Source organism: Apaloderma vittatum, unplaced genomic scaffold, assembly GCF_000703405.1.
Source record: "Apaloderma vittatum isolate BGI_N311 unplaced genomic scaffold, ASM70340v1 scaffold28615, whole genome shotgun sequence".
NCBI lineage: Eukaryota > Metazoa > Chordata > Aves > Trogoniformes > Trogonidae > Apaloderma > Apaloderma vittatum.
The window spans coordinates 17,949-32,285 of record NW_009717030.1 but is presented as its reverse complement, the minus strand read 5'-3'; the positions used below and the strand labels follow the sequence as shown (position 1 = coordinate 32,285).

At 44.0% G+C, this 14,337-nt stretch overlaps 2 protein-coding genes across 2 annotated transcripts in view; one reads left to right on the top strand and one right to left on the bottom strand.

Annotated features, from left to right (window-relative positions):
- Positions 1 to 299: 299 nt before the first annotated feature.
- Positions 300 to 9,883, top strand: EIF2D (eukaryotic translation initiation factor 2D). Its single transcript, XM_009869756.1, has 14 exons — positions 300 to 483; positions 1,168 to 1,251; positions 3,167 to 3,257; positions 3,727 to 3,834; positions 4,432 to 4,721; positions 4,918 to 5,035; positions 5,481 to 5,526; positions 6,227 to 6,330; positions 7,260 to 7,418; positions 8,126 to 8,215; positions 8,312 to 8,407; positions 9,267 to 9,387; positions 9,533 to 9,707; positions 9,813 to 9,883. Exons 1-14 carry the CDS (start codon positions 429 to 431, stop codon positions 9,881 to 9,883), a joined length of 1,608 nt encoding a protein of 535 aa, XP_009868058.1. The 5' UTR covers positions 300 to 428.
- Positions 9,884 to 13,552: 3,669 nt separating this feature from the next.
- The window catches only part of RASSF5 (Ras association (RalGDS/AF-6) domain family member 5), an 11,664-nt gene continuing 10,879 nt past the window's right edge, over positions 13,553 to 14,337 (bottom strand). Inside the window, exon 5 of the mRNA XM_009869757.1 lies at positions 13,553 to 13,705. Coding sequence (XP_009868059.1) covers positions 13,553 to 13,705 — 153 coding nt within the window. The remainder of the gene's footprint in view (positions 13,706 to 14,337) is intronic.

The window sequence follows — 14,337 nt, the reverse complement described above, 5'->3', positions numbered from 1 at the left end:
TCAAGCCTGATGCTCCCAGATCCGTGCAGCAATGAAATCGCGGTTCAAGACAGCAACAGGAGCTGTGAGCAGGTGTTTGAGGAAGAATATGAGCAGAGCGAGAGTATTTGGCCTTTTCCCGGTATTCTTCCAGCACACAGCTATTTTACTTGTAAACCTGGCCGCAATCATTCAAATTTTCTTCAGTGAAAAAGGAGCAAGGGGCCGACAAAATAATAACTACTGACCTAGGAATTATTTTGAGGGATGGTTTAGACAGCTTTGTAACGCGTTTGTGATTTTGTCATTACAGGAGAAAACTGCGAACTGATGTTGCAGCAGCTTTTCCTAACCTTAGTGCTGAACAATTGACTGAATTTATTCCAAACAAGGAAGAGCTTAATGTCATCAAAATATACTCTCACAAAGGGGAGGCTGTCACTGTTTACATGAATAACAGGAACCCAATACTGTTTGAAATTGAGAAAGCTCTGTATCCAACAGGTACGGGGAGTGGACTGAAATAATCCTCCCTCTTTACTTACTGGGCACCAACTGTTTCCCAAAAGATTTCCTTGTGTCTGTCTTAAGCATCCTATACTTCTAAAATCAGTACAATTAACAATCTTTAGTGCATTTATTCTGCCAACATTCTTGCAAAATTAGTCACGTTTCTTCATTCTTTCTGCAAAAAGGGAAATTGAGGTGCTGAGAGGTTAGAAACCAGGAGACAAATCTTTTAAGTCACAGTTTAGCATCTTGGTCCTTTTTCTTCCCTTTGTCCACTGCAAGGTGTAATTCCAAGAAGCATGGTGTCCACCTCCAGGCAGCCCTGTAATTAGGCAATGAATTGCTCTGGTGTTCTGTGCTTTTACTTTTCCCAAACCCAGCAATTCTTCCTTCTTAGGGTAGCAGTTTAGCTCAAGGTGTTCTTGATTTAAGGAAAATAATGCAATCATTTCTCTATATCCTTTATAATAATTCACAGGAACTTGAATTAACTGGCAGTTTATTTTTCTCCATTGCATCTACTAATTAGTGTGGGATCATTCTGACTTCAGTTTTCTCGATTGCCCAAGTAACAGGAGTGGTTACTGTTGCACTGCTCAGTCTTAAAGATGGGAAGAAAGCAACAGGTAGGGAAATTTTTAATGATGCATCTTTACATTTGCTTCTGTTTTGGGACAGTGTACACTCTGTGGGTCTACCCAGATCTTCTCCCTGCTTTTTCGACCTGGCACCCTGTGCTGCAGAAACTTGCAGGAGGAGCAGGTAAGAGGACTAGAACTTTGTCACATTGAATTACAAGAAGGAGTTGCCTCCAGGGCTTTTTTGATGTTCATCTTTCCCAGTGGCAAAAATGTACCTGAAACAAAAAACTGTAAAGAAAAAGTACTCAAAAGTAATTCGTGGTCGTGTCCTAAAAAGGAAAATAAATTAGCTGTAAAAAAAACCTTTTGTGAACGAAACAAAGTAGGTTAAGCTGTTTAAATGCAGTAACCGGCTCCATGTGGGAGTCTCGGATTTGGAAATACCTTCTCAGGGTGATCAGCAGCTCTGAATTGGGACACAGCACTGCCAGGGTCGCTGGTCTGTCTTTTTTACAGCTTTCCTTGAGCAGCTGAGTTCCTTTGCTGCTTCCTGTCAATCCAGAGGTGAACTAGCTTTTCCTATGGATAAGGAGCGAGTTTATATTGGAACGTACAGTTGTAGTCACTGTCGAGTAATTGTGCAGGTGAGGTTGGATTTGAATTCCTGGGTTACTGGCTCTACCGCCTAATTATAGATCAAGACTAACAAGAAAGGAGTCTGTTTTCTGGAACCTGCTTTGGATGCAGTTCAGACTCATGAGAATCAGGTCTTTATAAACTTACAGAACTGCTCGACCTGAAACGGATTAAATTGCAGCCACTGCGGCTTTGGTCTGTAAATGGAAGGGTATGTGTGGGAAGAGATGTCTTTTTTCCATTACACAGTATCTGAAGTAGAACTCATGTCCCTTTGTTTACATTGTTTGCTTTTGGGGAAATAAAAGTGCTTGAATGCGTAGCTGCGGTAGACATCGGAGCAAGCCTTGCTGCTGACTTGTAGCGACCTAGTTTCTGGGGAAAAAAAACCTGCTAATGGAGGAAGGACATTGATGAAAGAGGGCTGCAGGTCATTCATCTCCCCTGGCAACCAGGCTACCTCTGGGTACGATCCAAAGATAAGAAGCTGGCCAAGGAGACAATGGCCAACAAAGGCAGAGGGAGAGGTAGAGCCACATCTCTGGAAGGAAAGGAAGGGCTTGAGACTGTCCAGTGCTGCAGACCTGGAAGGAGGGGGGGAGCAGATTTAGGGAGCAGTCGGCTACAAAGAGGAGAAGCAAGGTAGTGCTGTTCACGGTATCTGGTCTGTGAATTCAAGTCCCTACTGTCTGCCCTGGTTATTTACATAACATACACGTGATAGGTACCTTGTTAAGGTCTTTATGTGATCGCTGTCCTCAGAGATGTGGAGCCTTTTTTGCAATTTTAGAATTCATTCCAGATTTGCTGAAAGTAGTTGTGACAGTGAATGGGAGGAAAAATGTTGTTGGCTTCTTCAGCATAGACAGTAAATCTGTGATGCTGAGAAAAAAAAAAAAGTGAGCTGCCTTCAAAACCAAACGTGGAACGCAGGTCGGTCTGTGAGACTGCAAGCTTTAGACAATTATAGCTGCCATGAGGGAGAGCACATGCTCTTTACATAATTCGGTGATGACGTGATACCATAAATGGGTCATGCAAAACTGTTCTTTACTCACATGCCAGTCTGTTCATCCCAGGTATGGAAAGCAGAAGGAAGCACACAACATGGCCTGTGTCTGTCCACGTTAGCTGCCTCCTGCCCAGGAGAGTTCACAGCTGAGTGTGGCCAATGTGTCAGACCAGGAGGGTTGGAGCAGTGGTGGTGGATTTTAGGCAATTCTTTCTTCCCAGAGAGAGCTGCTGGGTGCCCAGCACCCTTGTGAATTGGATCCCTTACTCCACAGGGTGGTGAGCAAGACGTGCTGCCTTACTAGGAGAAGCAGAGAATCATGTTTTATCTGCCGTGTGCTCGGCTATTAACAGGCTTATGTTTTTGCTGAGTAACCGGAGGGATGGGGGTGGAGGAGGCAGCGGCGGTCTTTCATTGAGAAGTGGATGTGCTTTATTCTCCTCTTCAGATCTGATGCTGCCAGGAGTTGTAGTGCCATCTTCTGGCTTGCCTCAAGTGGAGCGGGGCACGCTCTGTGCTGTCACCCTCTTGGGAAACAGGTACGGAGGAGGCTTTAATCGTATCTTTTTCTTAGCTTCGTTTCATTTTTAGTTTCTTTTTTTTTGCAGGAAGACTCTGGGGGTTTTGAGGAAATGAAAGTGGGAAACAGGTACGGAGGAGGCTTTAATCGTATCTTTTTCTTAGCTTCGTTTCATTTTTAGTTTCTTTTTTTTGCAGGAAGACTGAGGATTTTGAGAAAATGAAAGCAGAATTGTTGCCGTGCACTGTGGACCTAAACAATGGAAAATACAGCAGAAAAAAAAATCCATTTAAATTTCTGGGTTAGGATGTGTTTGAGCTCAGGTGGACAACAGATACGAGAAAGACAATACCTAGGTGCTTTAAAAAGCCCCAGGTTGTAAAGAATAAGGACATGATAAAACAAATCAGTAGATCACAGTGGCGCAGTCTGTCTTTGAGTAGCACAGTGTATCTGTGCTGTTCTCGAACTCTCCCCTCTCTCCCCAGAGCTCCGGTAGCTGTTGCAGTTGCCGTGATGTCCACTGCAGAGATGCTGGCTGCCGGAATGAAAGGGAGGGGCTTTGCTGTGTTGCACACTTACATGGATCACCTCTGGTGAGTGTACTGCCAGGCACTTGGTAAAACGTGTCACGAGGCTCGTGTGAACTCAGATCAAACTCTGTGCCCCAGTAAGCTTTATCTGTCCGTTCCATGTGACGAGTTATTTGGGTTCAGTTTGGATACAACCATTATTAAGGTTTCAGCTCCATGACTTGGATGACCACACTTTTCTGACAGCTTGTCCTTTATATACATAAAATTATTCACTTGGCTCAGCTTCTTCAAACTGAGTGTAATTATTATAGAAATGAAGCTAGAACATCTCTGTTACTCTGATTTTAGAACATCTTGTTCTATAAGTGAACATTGAATCATTTTTCCTTAAAAATTGTTGTCTGTGCCAGTCCCAAAGAAATGAGTTGCTCTGCATTTCGATTCAACTAGTCTGCTCAGTTTTAAATTAAGATCCGTGGTAGGGAACATCGAGTTTATGGAAGAAGTTGAGTTAAAAATAAATTTTATAGTTTTGAGAATGTGGAAAAAGACCCCTGCAGCTGCCAGTGCCTTTTCTCAGGTGACATCTACTCATTGTCCCATGGGTTTCAAAGCAGTAAACAGAAAGCTATGTTATGCTTTTTCTTCCTTTTATAGGGAATATGGTGACAAAACTTATCCTCCTACCTTAGCTCCCTTGGTAACAGATTCTGCTGAAAAGGAGAGTGCTGAAGATGAAGAAGAGGTGGAGGGGAAGGAGTCTGTCGTCGGCGTATCCGCTGACCCACTGCAGCACGTGGATGTCGGTGATTTGAGCCTGCAGGAGCGAGACGGTTGTGCAATACCCATGGGAAAGGAGGAACTCGATGAGAACAGAGCTGCAGAAACAGCTGAAGATGCCAACACGGAGGTTCCGCAGGAAGTTGAAGACAGTAGGACTCCTCAAGGTATTTTAGCATAAAAATGAAACTGAACTATGCCCCTTTGGTTTGATGAAGCCCGTACCCACCAGCCAGATCACTGCACGTTCTGGGCAGCTCCCTGCGAGAAGGCGGTGGAGATGGTTCTGTGTGGTCTGAGAGAGCTGAGGGCTGTGTTCTGTAAGAGACTGCTCGTGGCTTACTTGTCCTTTCTTCCCTGCAGAGCAAATGGATGCATTATTTAATCAGTGCTTTTTTCATGCCTTAAAATGCAAAGTAAAGAAGTCGGATCTCCCTCTGCTCACCAGCACGTTTCTACGCAGCCATATGTTCTCATGCTGGTATGTGGTAAGAAGGTTGTCTTCAGCTTTGCACACTGGGTTTTTGTCTTTAAAACTGCAGATTAAAACTGAGAGCGATGAAGTTTTTGACTCAAATGTAAAAGTCAGTCCTTACCTATGGTTATCTAGGATTATGATCAATTCTTACATCAAGTTATTTTGATGTAAGGATTGTCCAGATCAGGATGTGCACTGGGTAGCTAACTTGAGTTGGCTGACATTTGTGTCAAGACTGCTTAGTCACTTTAACGGTTCTTTGCCTACCCACAGGAACATCGGCGCTAGTTTCAGTCATTGGGTTCTATTTATTAGCTTGCTTGAAGTAATTCTTTGTGTGTGATTTGTATTTCTGCTGTTAAGAAACTTCTAGCATAAGTAGCAAGATTTAAGAAGAAATCAAGGGTGACTTACAACTAAAGAACTTTTAAAAAAAATCTATTTATAGCCCTGCTGGACAACAACTGGACATAAAGAAATCAAGCTATAAGAAGGTGAGATTTTTCTCTCTTTTTCTTGCATTAATTCAAATAAGAAATGGAAGGAGAGAAAAAGTTTGAAGTCAGAACTGTTAGTAAAACAGACAAACAAAAAACCCCTAGAAGCTGCTCTTAAAAGCCAAGTTCTTTTTGTCAGCTCTCCACTCCTCTGGGATCTAGGGAGAAAAGTAATTTTCTTGAAAGCATGAGCATCGATCTGCTCAGAATGCAGCTGGTGCTATCTGCCTCTGTACGCTGCCATAGCTATTAAATGGTTCTGATCTTGCTGGGCAGTGCAGTTCCTCAGAGCTATTCCTTTTTTAAAGCTGTCGAGGAACAAAACAGAAGAGAAAGGGGATGATGCTCTCCCTGTTGTGTAGATGACAAGCAAAGACAAGGTGCGTTGCTGAAGATCTCGCAGTAGTCCATGTGAGAAGTGCTGTGATTTGGCTCAGAATGTCACAGAGCGAACAGATGGCAGATCTACAGGAGGAACACTTGCTTTTACTCTGTTTTAGAGCAAGACAGAGGCACTCGCTGCTCTGAGCAGTTGCTATCTTTAGAGGAGCAAAAGGTATGGGGGGGTGTGTTCTTTTATAGGAAAAAAACAACAACAAGTTTTTCTGATTTAGCAAGTAACTTTAGGGCAGTCAGAAACACAGGAACAGGAATTTAAAATGCATGACTCCACATTTCTGATTGTTGCTTCTTTCAGTTCTCCAAATTCCTGCAGTGTATGCAGCACCAGAAGATCTTACAAGTGAAGGAGCTGAATAAAGGTGTCGAGAGCATCGTGGAAGTGGACTGGAGACATCCAGAGTATGTAGAATATTGTAGTCTTTCAAAGGATTAGTAGTTACCTCACAGCAAGAACATCCTGCTCATTCCTTCTGTGTATGGGCACATTAGTTCTCACTTGGAATTTCCCAGCGGGCCTTGAGGCTTCCTCTTACATAACGTCTCCTTGGCAACTAATGGAGTGGAGAATATTCCTGTAGATATAAGCATATCTTCTCTTCTGCGTTTGGAAAGAAGCAGAATTACTCCAACTTTTTGCATTAACTTTTCTCTCATTAGATTTGGCCTTATCATTAGGAGACAGGCATCCTCAAACTCACCTTTTCAGTTTTCTTACCTGCAAGCACAGAATCTGCAGCTCTGGTCAAGGAAATGAGATTACAGGTCCTGCACTGATATGATTCTTCCTCCTCTCTTCAAGAGTTGTCTTTTATCAGTGACCACTAAAGAATCATTTCAGCTTTAAAATGTCTGTACCCTTCTGAAGAATGCAGTTAGGGTTTGATTTTTTTAATTTTAATTCTAGCAGTCATATGGAATGGGGCAGCATCCTTTGATTTATGGCAGTTGACTCTAATTATGAAAGTCAAATATGCTTAGAATAGCTGGAGAGATTTACTTTTTCCTCATTTCCTCTTTACTCAGAGTGGAAACTGTTTAGTATTGCCTGAGTTAAAAGTGCTTATTTATTTGTATCTTTGAAATGCGTGCAAGGACTAATTTAGTAATGGCAGCTAATGCTTTAAAAATACTGTTCTTTTCATCATATCCTTTAATCCACAGGCATAGGTCCCCACTGCAACAGACTGCATTTGGAAGAACTAACATACTTACTGTACGACGGACCAGAAAGTTTTTTGCACAGCTCTGCTGGGTTTTAGTTTCTTAGTGAAATACAAGTGATAAATTTCAGTCCCTTTCACTCTCACCAACAGTAATTCTCGTTTCAGCATTAAAGCATTTGCTGTACCTGAAGGATTTTCTTCAGCCTCTGCTGGCCAAGACAGCAAGAGTGAAGACAGAGAACAAGCGTACCATGCCCCTGAAATCATTCCACTTTATGGGGTCTCGACAAAAATGATCCCACTGTTTCAGGAATCTGGACATAGGTAAGCACTCGAGAAGTACAGCACAATCATTTTTATGTGAAGAGAGAGACTAACAAAACTACGCTGCTAGTGTTTTGATAGCCCTCGTGGGGAGGGCCCTGCAGTGCTGTCGGGAAAAGGTGATGGGAATCACGAATATATCCATTGCTGCATAAAGGGAAGGAGGAAGGGAGGCTGCGACAACTGCATTCTGCAAGTACACACATCGCGCCTCTCACAGTAAGGAGGTGATAGCTCAGGTGTCAAAATGGATACATTTTATTTGGATTCTGCCCACCCACAGCATGGTTTACTTAAAAGGTGATTTACTTAAAAGGTAATTTAAAGAACTCATTGTCTCCTTGTGCCCTAATCTTACCTGTTTTGATGGAGCTGAGACAGCACCTGGGGGCTGCCTTTCTTCAGCTGGGCCCTTTGGTACAAGCTCTCCACATCCCCCTGAAGTTAGGGGTGCCATTAGGGTCATTCTTCCAAGCTAGGCTCCCAGAACCAAGGGATTTACAGTCTCTAATTACTGCTGTGAGCCTTTTATCTAGCATACTTCTATCTAGCAGCTGAGGGGTAACAAGATACCACTCTTAGGAGATGTATTTCAGTATGGAGCCGTTGCTACCAAACAGTCAGTGTAGTTGTTGTCTTCTGTCTTAGTGACAGACCCCAACACCTAACTACTTAAAGCAACATTAAAAAATTTTCTTTCTCTCTAGGAAAGGCAGCATCCTCTCAAGCAATGAGGTGAGAAACATCATCATTAACTATGTGAAGGCAAACGAGTTGGTTGATGAAACAAACAAAAAGTAAGTAGACATGGAAGTTGGCTTATCCTGCTTCCAGCAGAGGTGCTGAAGTTAGAGGGAAAAAGTTTGCTTCTCACATGTGTTTTTGTTTCGTAGCTTTGTAAAGGTGAATGCCATTCTGTGCGACTGCCTGCTAGATAAATCGGAACAAGATGAGATCTCCAACCTTAAATGGGATGACCTCTTGAGCAGGTGCCTGTTTTCCCAGTGTAGTGTTTCAGCATTGCACGGATTCATTGCATGTTAGTGGAGCTGCCTAAGTTGTAACTTCTTACTGGTAACACAACAAAAAATATCCAGAGACCTTCACATGAAGGATCTCTCATTCTTCACCATTTAACAAGCATCTAACATTAACTGTTGTGGTTGTTTTTTTTTTGTTTACCTGCTAACCACTTATCAGGGAAAGCTTCCTAAAGGAGCAGTGCCTGGTTCTGTGTATAATCTGTGTGTACACGTTTATAAACCCAACCTCTGCAATAGGGAGCTGAAGGGGCTTTTTCTAGGCAACGGTACTCATTCTGCTCTTAGATCCAAGACGCCTGACTCTCTGACACGACCATTGCTTCCATATACTTAAAAATTTTGCCTAAATATCCCAATATCTTACTTGCCTTGAGCTTCATCACACACTGCTTCTGTAGCGCCTCCAGCAGTTTCCTTTCTTTCTGAAGCCAGTTTTGCTCGTAGGACAGTGACACAGTTTATGCTGCATTTTAAGCCGGAGCTGCTTCACTGCTCTGTGAACAACACAACTGAACAGTAGCTTAAAGGCAAAATTGAAGAAGGTTTTCGTCTACAAGAACCGTTTTATAAAATGTTATGAATAACAATCTAAGCTGTAATTCTTTCGAGTCAGCAGACTAGTTTTCAGTCAGTCCATTTCTTTACTTAACAGCTGGGATGCAAATCTTTGCATGAGACCATTCTTGCGTAGAATCTTACCTTTCACATAGTCTCAAAAACATGCCAGAGGGTTCAGTGGAAAGGCACAGTTAAGCCCAGCTTTGCTGTACGATACAGCCTAACTGGATGTAAACCCTTTGTTCAGGTGCCTCCAACGACTGCAGCCCTTACACCAGGTGACGTTTTTTGGCCAAGAACCTATTGTGAGGAAAGGCAACGTCGAGCCTATCGACATAACCGTAGCACAGAGATCGTCAAATAAGAAGGTAAAAGGAGGACTAAAATTAGCGGGTTTGAGCAGAAGCCCAGATTTTGAGAGCAGCTTTAGCAGCTCATTTTTCTGGGATGAACGAGACATGACTTGCTAATACCCACAACAGTGGTGTTTGCAATAATTATTAAAACCTGTAGGTGACAATTATCAAGAACCTTGAGCTGTATGGTCTAGACCCACAGTGCATAGCCAACACTCTGCAACAGAAAGTACAAGCCAGTGCCACCATCACCCCAGTACCAGGAGCAAAAGACAGAGTTCAGGTCCAGATCCAAGGCAACCAAATCCATCATCTGGCCAAGATGCTGCTAGGTAAGTCAGTTCTGGAACTGGGCTGGGACTGGTTACAGCAAGGTACAGATTTTAATTCTGGAGTTGTGAATACGTACCTGAAATGAACTCTTCATGATGTTGCAGAAGAATACCAGCTACCTCGGAAGTATATTCAAGGCCTGGAGAAGGCTCCGAAGCTTGGCCGGAAGAAGTAAGAGAAAAATCTACTGTAAGAAGTACTCAGATCTCATTATTTATACAAGTGTTCTGCCAACAAGTCAAGGATAATGTCCGGGCTCTCGTCATTCAGAAATGAGTCCCAGATGTTTACAAGGCTTAGGATTCATCCAAATAATAATATTACTCCAGCCGTTCATTTTTCATAAAAATAAAGAGCTGAATAAAAAAAAAATCCCAAACGTTATTGTTTTCCATGTGTATTTTTATAAGTTCCTAACGGTGCCCTGGTTTTCCAACTACAGTGGCTTTTGGCTACTTCAGCATTCTTGCTGTGCATCTTTTAGCAAAGGCCTGGCACTAAGAGCCCCGACTGAAATGTAAGCAAAGTACAATCCAGCACAGTGTCCTCAATAGGGTAGGTCAGAAATAAAACCCATTTGGGTTTAGCTTTTATCCTTCTGAACATTTCCAGGTATTATCAGACATTTCAGCACTGAGAATGAACTCTGTTAGCTGGATTTTTATGGTTTCTATTATTTTTAATAAATACAAGTATATTTGAATCTTATGACATTAGCTGTAATATATCATGGGTAGGAGTTCTGTCAAATCCAGGTAAAATATTAAGAGAAGATTAATGGAACAGTTTGGTCAGGTTTCACAGGGGTGGATGTTCTCCACCTCTTTAGCTGAAGCTTAAACACTGTAGAGCAGGGCTAAAAAAGTTAAATTTCACGTGTAGGAAGGATTCCTGCATTTTCCCTTTAAACGTAATACACCAAAGTTCCATAGGAGGGCGCCAGAAAAAGAAGCTGAAGAGAATTTTTTTCAATTACTGACAGTTTTATTATTTTTTTTACACTGTCTGCATATGAACAGATACTTTCGGAACCTTCAAAAAAGCTGGAAAGTGAGACATTTTTTAAAAATGCCATAGAATTACTAAGGAGTATTAAAAATAAATTACAGCATTGCAAAAATGCATTTCACTTTACCATAGAAGCTTTGCTATTCCATTCTATACACATTATTTTACATGTTTTACAATAGACATGAAAAATAAATTCACACGAACTAGGCAAGACAAGATACTAACCAAAGGCACTGCCAACAGTATTTTGCGCTTACGGAAGGGGCCAATACTTCTATAAAAGAGATGCAGCTCAACTGAGCTTTGAGACTTTTGAGTTTTAGGAGCTACCAGTTCCTCAAATGGCCCATATCTTCGACAAACCAAAAGAAAGAGCCCTCCCCTGCAGGAGGTTTTCAGCAGCATTCACGGTAATTGCATAAGAAGCCATGCCTTCTACCAAATGTCAAAGACATGCTGGGTTCCAGGAAGGGAGAGGGAGACGGTCACCAAAAGCTGAGTAGAAAACAACAACAGCAGAAAAGAGATCTTTACACCTTTTAGCCAGAAAGGGATTTAAAAACAAGCGTCTGGATGTTATTTCTCAGAACCGATGGCAGTTTTTACACTGTTCTTCCTCTTGACTGAACAGAAGTATTTATGCAGCGCTTCCAAGACTGAAAGCGCGAGATAAACGTTACTTAAATTACCTCACGAGCGCATAGTGAAGACATGACTATTCTCGTAAATGGGCAAACGGCCCCAGAGCATGAAAACTGCTGCTCCAGTTGGGCTGCTGCCACGTGGTTAAAGGTCGCCTGGGTGTAGAGCACAGTACGGCTGCACCGCGGGCCGGCGGCCAGAGCCCTGTTAGCAAACCCTGGCACGCTACCGGCTACAACAGGAGCTGGAACCAAGCTTGGAGAAAGCAGCATTTACACAAACCGAGGGGCTTCCAGCAACGCGGTTACTCTCTTACAGTTTGTAGATAAACGTACTCAAGTATAAATCGGGGGAGGAAGAAAAAAATAAATCCCAAGCAGACACTTTCAAGAAAGAACCAAAACCGTTGCCCATCCCTCTGCGGACAACAGCAGCCTCACCCCAAGAGTCCGTAGGTAACTGAGGGGGCAGCCTCTTGACAAAAGCTCCTTCCAACTTCCTTAGCCCACATGCGAAGTTTTCACACTTATGGGGGAAAAAAGAAAAGGCACTGAGGTAAATTTTGGACTCTTCCCCGTTGCCTCTGTGGTAATACCCAATAACCTGGTGCCTCCCTTCCCACGTCACACAGGTGGCACCACAGCGGCCAACAGTGAGCTCACAGGGACACTTGTTCCATCAAGTCAGCCCAGAACCCTTTCACGTGCTCCGTCTGAACCCGGCTAGAATTAACATCTCGTTTTCTCCTCACGCCTTGTCGCAGTGTCCTGTGTAAACAGAGGGAAGACCGACCCTGGCTGTGCGCGGCGAGTTTGCTGCGGAGCACCGAGAGGAAACGTGAGGACTGTCCTCTCTGACTGGAGCCTTCCTGGCCCTTCAGTGACCGCTGCAAGGCGTCAGGAGGATGAGGGTCTCTGTTAGAGTTGCGGCAGTAACCGATGCTCCAGCACAAGGATTTTTAGGAAGGACACGCAGCACGTGCCTCGCAGGCGGTGGGAGCCCTGAGAGAGGAGGGAAGAGAGACGTGCTGGCCTCTCCTAGCTCCACGTAGAGAGCTAAACCTGGTAACCTTCCTGGCCGTGCAGGCAGAGCACCGATTGCGAGTGGGGAGGGAGGGAAGGAAAACGTGACAGAGCGGCTCAGGGAGCAAGAGGATGGTGCGTCGGGGACAGGAGCGGTGGGAAGCCCAGTGAGAGAGAGGTGGGCAGAAAGCATCCCAGGCTCATGGCCCCCTTACTCCTTCCTGGTGCTAAGGCTTTCCCACACAGGCAGCCTGTGCTCTTGGTGCCGCCTCCACGGCCTGGCCTGGGTTGGAGCTCCTCGCCCTTGGTGCCAGACCTGTCCATAGCTCAAAATCACTTTATGAAAGGGGTTGGAAGTTTTCCTGGGTTAGGCTGTTGGATATGCATCACTCAATATCAAGCCATGAGCCTGTGCCCCAACCATCACCTTTTCAAACAGAATTTCTTCAAACACAGGTCCCAATTCCCACAGAGTAGAAAACACAGAACACTGGCTAACTTAGCTATCAGGGGTATTTGCTTCAATGCACATCTGTTTTCAAAACTGCAAGTTAAATAGAGTCAAAGCGGATGACTTCTCCTGGAATGAATATTACCGTTTCAGTAAGACATACTAACAGACTGTTTGGGTGTTAGAGCTGCCTCGGCGTTACAACTCGACATTTCCCCAGCTATCTTAGCCCTGAACGAGTCCAGCCGGCAATGGTTACAGCTGCAACACCCACAAGGTTTGGTGCAACCACCTCCTCTGCTTTCATCTGCTGCTTCCTGCGCTCTACTTACGAAACAAGGGCCACGCGGGCGCACGCAACGAGCCGCAGCACCTCCGAACAAGAACAGGCAAGTTGCTGGGAGGAGCACGAACAGCGAGAGTTACCCTGCTCGAAACATCAGCCAGTAGATGTTCCTGTTGGGTTCAGCAATGAGCAAACCAGCTGCTGCGTTTGGTTTGTTGACGGGCACGGTTTTTAAACAGGCTTCCCGTTCTTCGGCTGGCTCTGGTCCTGGGATAAAAGGTTCCAGAAGAAGGAAATGAAGTATCTTATGAGTGCTGTGAGCCAGTCCTTTCTGGAAGGATGGAGAGGGAGGGACTACTACAAGGTGTCCTGAGAAGTGTCTTTTCATTTTAAAAATAATATCTAGCTTAGTCTGATGGGCCTCCTGAAGGGTTATCCAGGCTTGCCTCTGGCTTCTTTCAAGGTCTGTTGGAGTCTCTGTTTAAACTTCTCGTACTTCCTTTGCACTTGCTGGATTTTTTCCTTTTCTTCTTTGTCCAGTATCATCAAGAAGTTCTGTAGCTCTGGGATGGAGAATGCATCCCACTGCAAAACCAGCAGAAACAGAGGAAGTAAGCACACACCATTCACCCGATTACTTTTGTGTTTGGCTTTTGGGTTTTTTTCCCCCTGAATCTGTCAAGAGGAGCAAGAAAAGACATTTAAAAATACATCTTATCTCCAGGTAGCTTAATCTCACAGCATCATGTTGTGAGAGAGATGGGGTAATGGGCTACAGCATCCCAGTCATGAGCCCCCGAGACTGTAGATTTAATAGAAATCATCTTTATTACAGTATCACGGTATGCTAGGGATTGGAAGGGACCTCAAAAGATCATCTAGTCCAATCCCTCTGCCAGAGCAGGAACACCTAGATGATGTTACACAGGACATTCAGGTGAATTAAGTTCCCACTGCAAGGGCTGAAGCAGTTCCCTAAAGAACTGAAGTAATGTATGGGAGCATTCACCTGCACTTTTCTTATGAACGGGGAGCAAGGTCCCAGCAGGAGCCAGTTCTCTTTCTTTTACTGCAAAGCTACTAAAACCATTGGAGCTTCAGTAAAACTCTTGGCATGAGGTGCCAGCAGCCAGGCTGCTCCGGGTGTCCCCTGCAAGAATCAGGCAAGGCCACAACCCGATGATTGCCACCACTTAATAAACACTGCTTTATGTCTG

What these genes read in the sequence shown, in the direction of transcription:
- EIF2D (XM_009869756.1), top strand. Translation starts at nt 429, where the DNA reads ATGAATAACAGGAACCCAATACTGTTTGAAATTGAGAAAGCTCTGTAT. An exon ending in GAAACTTGCAGGAGGAGCAG is followed by an intron (nt 1,252 to 3,166) that starts GTAAGAGGACTA and finishes TCTCCTCTTCAG; the next exon opens with ATCTGATGCTGCCAGGAGTT. An exon ending in TCTGGCCAAGATGCTGCTAG is followed by an intron (nt 9,708 to 9,812) that starts GTAAGTCAGTTC and finishes ATGATGTTGCAG; the next exon opens with AAGAATACCAGCTACCTCGG.